This window comes from Pinus tabuliformis, chromosome 9 (assembly GCF_031772625.1).
Source record: "Pinus tabuliformis cultivar Carrire ecotype Pingquan chromosome 9, CPIR1, whole genome shotgun sequence".
Taxonomy (NCBI): domain Eukaryota; kingdom Viridiplantae; phylum Streptophyta; class Pinopsida; order Pinales; family Pinaceae; genus Pinus; species Pinus tabuliformis.
This window is the reverse complement of record NC_142307.1, coordinates 1,846,193,170-1,846,201,787: the sequence shown is the minus strand read 5'-3', so window position 1 is coordinate 1,846,201,787 and position 8,618 is coordinate 1,846,193,170. Positions and strand designations below refer to the sequence as shown.

General features: G+C 32.5%; 1 protein-coding gene across 1 annotated transcript in view; it reads right to left on the bottom strand.

Moving 5' to 3' along the window:
• Nucleotides 1–350: 350 nt before the first annotated feature.
• LOC149156210 (cold-regulated 413 plasma membrane protein 2-like) overlaps nucleotides 351–8,618 on the bottom strand; it is a 53,313-nt gene continuing 45,045 nt past the window's right edge. The window contains exon 4 of the mRNA XM_089437993.1: nucleotides 351–835. Within this exon, the coding sequence (XP_089294119.1) occupies nucleotides 585–835 (251 nt within the window). The 3' untranslated portion in view covers nucleotides 351–584. The remainder of the gene's footprint in view (nucleotides 836–8,618) is intronic.

Genomic DNA, 8,618 nt, shown 5'->3' with positions numbered 1-8,618 from the left:
CAATCTTAAAAACACTGGAAAGCGAAGGTTTGATGTTGACCGTAACAGAACTCTATCCTACTAAAGCACAATCTTAAAAACACTGGAAAGCGAAGGTTTGATGTTGACCGTAACAGAACTCTATCCTACTAGATACCCAAATTCTTGTTATGGCTTTAGGAATATCCCTGTAAGCAAATGTTTGATTCTAACATGACGAGTTCGAATTTGTGAGGCCATGACTGAAATTACTCCATGCTTACTAGATAACTACAATATATGGGTTAGAATGTCAGTGGCCCAACTTTCAAGTAGAAGAATGTTCACAATCACGAGTTCAAATATCATTAGCACTGGCTCAATGCAAGCCATAGAATACGAACAGAATGGAAATAGTATAGACTCACAGTTTCACGTTTAAAAATGTTCACAATCATGGAGTCGAAAAGATTATAAGCGCTGGCTCATCAAAATCCTCAGTCCATCTATCTATTCATTAGCAATCAGCAAGAAAGAGTATGCTAATAGACTAACTGAACAAGACAGCCGTGACATTTTTATTTTTCTGAAGATGCAAAAATCCTTGTAAGCTGTTGGGAGCACCTTCAAATGATTAATTTTATCAGTTCCCATAAAGGAGAGACGAATAGTAGGATTATGCCAAGCGTATTACTGACACCTCTGCTCTCTGCAAACGCATTTCTGAAGCCTCCATTGTTTCGGATGTGCTCTTGGAGAAGATAAGCACCAATTATGAGACTAATAATAACACCAACCCACCAACCCCTTAATTCAACAATTAGATGTGGTGTTACAACCAACAGAAGAATTAAGGATCCTGGCATCTCCAACCAATCTGCAATAAAGAATATAAACACAATCATAACATGTACTTACCTCCATTGACAAAAAAGAAATATCAAACTAAAAGAAATAAGAAGGCAAACTCTATCTTCACTATTGAGCATTTGCAGCACCACAAAATGAACCCTGACTTCATAAATAATCATGAATAAATTGAAATATCCCATCATCAAAACCTTTGTCTGTATCGGAAAAACGACGAGAATAAGGATGCAAAAGCCATGGCTGGATCTTAAGTGGAATTAGGGAAACCTGACAATGAAACGATTGACAGGCTCTAAACAACAAAGTAGCATAATATCAGAATGTTGAGAGAACAGTAAATTAAATGGGGAATCGAAAGACTACTAAACAAATTCCTTTCCTTCTGTCTCTCATAGAGATAGACATGCCGACACAACAATAACTTGTAGCTCAGCTAAGATCATGGTCTTAAATTCTTGCAGGATCGATAGTGAAATGGAACTGAACAATTATAAAATAACATAATTAAAGATCTAGATAGAAGTTCGAACGAAGTTCGAACGATGGCCTTCTTCAGCCAAGCTCTGCTACAATCATCCCAGCTGCCTCTTTTAAACCTCAATCTCGCCAATGAACTAAACATTGTGTTGTGATTTTCCCTCATGTGATCTCTCTTTTCTCCTCTTTCTCATTCCTTCCAGAAATCTGTTATGTTCCACAAATCCAAAACATTCAGCGACTTTTTCTTCTCTCTCTTAACAATGTTTTCTCTTCTTTTTCTGCAAACTCTCCTTCTATCCGAAGCCCAACCATTACCAGATCATTTTCCTCGACACACTGTTGCTCAAAACCTTTCTCTTCCACTAACATGAAGGACTACACTTTCAAGCTTCCAACTGTGTGTAGAAATTTTCTGAATTGGAGATTTAATACAACCATTGACAGATCATTTTCCTGGACACACTGTTGCTCAAATTTTCTCTTTCCTCTGCAATTTTTTTGTCCATTTAAATAGAGTACTACCCTTTCAAGCTTCCCAACTTTGTGTAGAAAATTTCTGAATTGGAGATTTCTTAGAAAACAGAAAATGCAACCTTTAAACCAAAATGTACTACCCTTTCAAGCTTCCCAACTTTGTGTAGAAATTTTCTGAATTGGAGATTTATTACAAAACAGAAAAAGCAACCTTTAAACCAGATCTTGTTAGGTTTCCAAGATTTTCTAGACAATCCAAGGAGAAAAGATACCAAACTGTTTAGATAAGTTTCTAAACAGTTTCCAACCCTCTAAGGCAACTTATAACAGATAACCAGATTTGAAAATTCATTTTCAGAGTAGTTATAACAACAGATATAGCGGCAGCAAAACAACCCTTAAATTCCTCAATATGATGTCAGATCACTCAATAAATTTGTCCAATCATCAAGACATATAAAATGTAAGTTAAAATAAATGAAGAACATATATGGCTAAAAACTAAAACTGAAAATTCCACTAGTTTTGGACAGCTGAAAACTTCATTAATATGTGTATAATGAAGTTCATGTACACACCATAGCCTTCTCTCAGGTCTAGTACAAACCACTACTAGCTCTCCATAATGCTGGAACCTAGCTAGGAAATAATGAAAATCTTAGCTCAACTAAAAATCTCCAACAGAAAAGGATCATTCCAACAAAATCCTCCAAGGCAAGACATTCTCAACTTTTCTTCTTTACAAAATATACCTTTCAGTTTTATCACAAAACACTAATCTTAAGCATACAAGAAATAAACCCTAACCCTAGTGTTATGAACAAAAATATGTATAAAATAATAATAATAATAATTAATGTTAATCCTAGCTAGGAAATAATGAAAATCTTAGCTCAACTAAAAATCTCCAACCGACAAGAATCATTCTAACAAATCCTCCAAGGCAAGACATTCTCGACTTTTCTTCTTTACAAAATATACCTTACAGTTTCATCACAAAACACTAATCTCAAACATACAAGGAATAAACCCTAACCCTAGTGTTATGAACAAAAATATGTATAAAATAATAATAATAATTAAAAAACATTACTGTTAATGAAAGGGTGTCCCACCTAGGGACATATATAGGTCCCTCGTTTGTAACCATATCATTCATTCAAACATTTATTCAATATAATATAAATTATCCTGAATGGATTACTTTATATTCCAAGACTTTTGGATTATTTATTTCTGATCCAGGTTTGGCTATCACATTTTGAAGAATATTGATGTCAGCAAAATTAAATCTTTATGATAAAAATTCATTTTAACAATATCATTCATTCAAACATTTATTCCATATAATATAAATTATCCTGAATGGATTACTTTATATTCCAAGACTTTTGGATTATTCATCTCTGATCCAGGTTTGGCCATCACATTTTGAAGAATATTGATGTCAGCGAAATTAAATCTTTATGATAACAATTCATTTAACCATATCATTCATTCAAACATTTATTCATTATAATATAAATTATCCTGAATGGATTAACGTTATATAGCAAGACTTTTGGATTATTCATCTCTGATCCAGGTTTCGCCCTCACATTTTGAAGAATATTGATGTCAGCAAAATTAAATCTTTATGATAATAATTCATTTAACCATATAATTCATTCAAACATTTATTCAATATAATATAAATTATCCTGAATGGATTAACGTTATATACCAAGACTTTTGGATTATTCATCTCTGATCCAGGTTTCGCCATCACATTTTGAAGAATATTGATGTCAGCAAAATTAAATCTTTATGATAATAATTCATTTAACCATATAATTCATTCAAACATTTATTCAATATAATATAAATTATCCTGAATGGATTACTTTTGGATTATTCATCTCTGATCCAGGTTTGGCTATCACATTTTGAAGAATATTGATGTCAGCAAAATTAAATCTTTATGATAAAGATTTCTGATATCGAATAAGTGAAAGGTTCCACAACAGATCGAATTGGGATGGCTAAATCATTTTTCAGTTCAACAATTTTGCTATGCGTTTAGAAGTTCATATTGTCTTGTATCTTTGAAGATGACAATTCCAAGAATTTAGAAAGAATTTAAAAAAACGTGAATAGATTACAAGACACAGAAAAAGATAAATACACATTTTCATCAATATGTGTGATGGGACAAAGGGGACAAAACATTTCTAAAAGGGAGGCAATATTATGAACAAATATATGTATAAATAATAATAATAATAATAACAATAATATTTAAAACACATGACTATTAATGAAAGGGCATCCCACTTAGGCATATATATATACAAAGCCCTCATTTGTAACCATATCATTCGTTCATACATTTATTCAGTATAATATATTTTATCCTTAATAGATTACTTTATATTCCAAGTCTTCTCAATTATTCAAGTGTGAGCTAGGTTTGGCTATTAAACCCAAGCTTTCAAGATGCACCAAAATACTCCAAAAAGATAAAGAAACCCTAGCAAAAAGAGAGAGAGAGGGGTCGACGACTAATGGACACTCCTGAAGATCACATCTCTACGTGAGTGAATGATATATGAGAGGACTCTCTCCTTCCCCTATATAAATGAGAAGGAAGGATCTCGAAAAAATTAAAAATATAGCTCAAGCAGGAACTTCTTGCACAATTTAGGTGTGAATGCGTGTCGAGACAACTTCTAGGATCTTGAAAAATATAGCTCAAGCAGGAGCTTCTTGTTTAGGTGTGAATGTGTGTCAAGACACAACTTCTAGTAACCACTTATTAAAAGTGGAAAATAATACCATCTTGTAATTTGTCTCCAAAAATGTATAAAGTAAAGAGAATGAAATAAAAGATCTATAGACCAATAAGTCCCCCCTTAAGTTCTAGTAACCACTTATTAAAAGTGGAAAATAATACCATCTTGTAATTTGTCTCCAAAAATGTATAAAGTAAAGAGAATGAAATAAATTATTAAAAGTGGAAAATAATACCATCTTGCAATTTGTCTCCAAAAATGTATAAAGTAAAGAGAATGAAATAAAAGATCTATAGACCAATAAGTCGCCCCTTAAGTTCTAGTAACCACTTATTAAAAGTGGAAAATAATACCATCTTGTAATTTGTCTCCAAAAATGTATAAAGAGAATGAAATAAAAGATCTATAGACCAATACGTCCCCCCTTAAGTTTGAGTTGGGGTTTCTAAATAGTCTAAATCACAAAATCTCAATCCAAGTCAAAATAATACAAAGCAATTAACTTCTAGTAACCACTTAGTAAAACTGGAAAATAATACCATCTTGTAATTCCACTTAAATAAATAAAAGTGAAAGTCAAATTTCTTATGTTCTCTTAATCTTAGAAATCTAAATGAAATATTCAATATATTTTAAAATATTAGAGAGTAAGTTTCATCTAATTTTAGCTATATGTTGAAAATGCAACAAAAAAATCCTAATTTAATTTTATTTCTTGAATAAAATTAGGAATAAAATTGTAATTCTACATCACATGACAACTTGTATTAGTTAACTAAATTTAATTTTATTTCTTGAATTAAATTAGGAATAAAATTGTAATTCTACATCACATGACAACTTGTATTAGTTAACTAAGTCAATTTGATTTAGTTGGCTCACTTAATTCAAATTGAGGGTCTAACTTGAGTCATGTAGAGTGTCTCCTACATTATAGGAGCCTTGGTTGAACTTATTTTGAGTTGTAATTAATTAATTCAGTTTAACTGAGTTAAAATCAGTTAAACTAGTTCCAACTGATGGAGGAACTAGTAGGAGGTCAGACAGTGGGTTGTTGTTTCGTGTGTTCAACATGTTAACTGATGATTCACTCATAAACAACTCATGCATGTCAGATCTAAGAGTTACCCAGTTGAGATTGGAGTTCAGGGACAATGTACTATCAATTGTATAATCATCCGAATTGTACAAATAGTGCATGTAATCAAAGGAAGGCCTATGAGGATTGCGCAATTCCAATTGAGGAATTTCCCTAATTAATAGGGGCTAATTCCCAAGGAAACAACGCAACGAAATAGGGACTTGGGCAAGCAGAAATAGGGACTTGGGCAAGGCTTGTCTAAGAAGCAGTGACACAGATAGAGATAGTGTAGAGGTTACTCAGACTTGAGAAAAGCATTGTAATCTTCTCATATTTTTTGACTAATGCAATATACAGATAGCATGGATTTTTAGCTATGGTTTTCCCTAGCAAATCATTGTGTAATGTGTTGATTGAATTCTTTCTTGTATGCTTCGTGATCTCGCAATCGTTTAATTGTTTCCATTGATAAGTATAATAGATTCAAGTCTATTGTTTTAGTAAATTACAATTAACAGTTTGAATCTACAAGGAATTTCTACACTATACACTTCACTGTTGAGATAAAGTGGTTGTCAGGATTAAGGAAATTAGTTGCTAAGATTGGATAGATTAGTTATTTCTCTTTAAGCATAAATAGGACAAGATGGGAGAAGTTCAACACACTTTTTGTAAACCAAAATTAAGGTCAAAGAGAGATCAATTGAACAAATTCAGAGCACAAGAGAGAAGACGACGTTGAGAAGCAGGCCAAAGTATAGTTGTATGGATTCCATACAGACAAATCCATAAAATTGTACAGATAGGGTCAAATAATTTTGTACAATTGTTAAGGCAAAAGCAAACTCGAAGTTATTTGGCAAACAAATTTAGTTCACTAAGTGCGAATTTGATATTTTGTGTATGTTGTATAGTTCTTAATTTGACAACTTGTGGAGATTTCCTTGTAAGCTTGGAATATTTAAATGAGACGTCGATGGGAGAAGTTCAACACACTTTTTGTAAACCAAAATTACTTGGAGGTCAAAGAGAGATCAATTGAACAGATTCAGAGCACAAGAGAGGAGACGACGTCGAGAAGTAGGCCAAAGTATAGTTATATGGATTCCATACAGAGAAATCCATAAAATTGTATGGATAGGGTCAAACATTTTTGTAGAATTGTTAAGGCAAGCAAACTCGAAGTTATTTGGCAAACAAATTTAGCTCACTAAGTGCCAATCTGATATTTTGTGTATACTGTATAGTTGTTAATTTGACAACTTGTGGAGATTTCCTTGTAAGCTTGGAATATTTAAATGAGACACCGATTTTAAAGGATATTTATCTCTATATTGTGGTTAGGCATTCACTGTTCATTTTCCAGTTAAATTTGTGATTATTGCATGTTCATAAATATTTATTTTTATGATTATTGCATGTTCATAAATATTTATTTTTGTGGTTAAATAAGTTCAAATCAGATTTAATTAAGAAAAGCATTACTATAACATTAGATAGTAGTCACCTAAGACTTGAAAATTTTACTGGTATTAGAGCAAGGTTGATTCTAAGAGTCTGAGGGTTCAAAATTTGCAAGACTACCGTTTTCTTTTAATTTTCAGATTTGGAAGTTTGTGCTATAAATCTCAAAGGACGGCATCAACGAGCCTCAAATTTGAGGCCAAATTGGATGGCACCTCTAATTACTTGTCATGGAAAGCTAGGGTAACATTTCTATTGGAAGAAAGTGATATCTAGGATAATCATTGAGAAGATAGTTACTCCATATATAGTTCCGCAGTGGTTGGTAGCACATAAGCAAAAAGGAGTGAAGGCCAAGCCAATAATCTTAGATGTTGTGAAGAACCATTTGATTCCTCACCTATCCGAGAAGAAAACGACAAAGGAGATGTTCCATGCTTTGGTTAGCCTCTACTAGTGTAACATCTCAGCTCAACCCCAAGATTGTTGTTAGTTTTTGTAGCATTAGGTGTGTTCTAGCTACAAAATTTGGTGGAGAGGCTAGAATACATGAGATCTCCAAAATCCATAAATCGTTTCTGGAAATTTTGCCTAGAAGTGTCTCAATTAGATTATTAACTGATTTTTAAAAATTTCCTAAATCTAAACTTAGGGAATATGGTTAATTCTGGATTTTAGGCATTTGTGGTTCATTTCTTTTGAGTTTTGTCTCGGAGTATCCACAGTAGAAACCATATTTGCCAACGTTTCAAATCCCAACAGGGATCCATCATCAGGATCAATCTGAATGATGATATAAGAAGAGCTATGTGATAGGATAAATAGTTAAAGAAATAGTTTTGATTAAAGGTCAACTGATAAGTTCTAATTATATTTTATATTTTAATTTTATCATAACCATTAATAAATTGATTCTTATTTATTTCTATTTTTATTTTTAACAAATTTTATATTAGTTGAATAAGTAATTAATTGGAGGTTTTTTATAAAATGGATTTAATATTAGCTTATTTGATTAATTAGTTCCTCAATTCTTAAAAACTAATTTAAATAATAAAATAATAATCGATCCAGAAATGCTTTGAGCTATTGATTAAGATTTAATCTTGGTCATTGGAGTCTCAACGAGAAGATATAAAAAGGGATCGATGTGGTGGATGGAGAACACACCAGTGCAGATACTTAGTTTCTCAGGCAGTTCGATTTTCTTGGTGGCAGTGATTCAACAGAAAAAATAGAGCCAGAGGGTGAGTAGCAAGTGATTGAGTAGGGTAGCAGCATTCCAGGAGGAAGTTTTGCAGTCCCAAGAAGAGGCAATGAGAGGAAGGCAAAATTCCACAGAGGCTCTACGCAACCACTACATAGAAAGTGACGCAAAAGCTCCAGCGTGAGGCTAGGAAGCCAATCTCTGGAGTGAGAGAAAAATCTCACAATAATTTTGCCAGTATTTTCCTCATATTAGATTGCAAGTAGAGCATCTAAATTATTGTACTCAGATTTGTTGTTGAAGAATAATAATA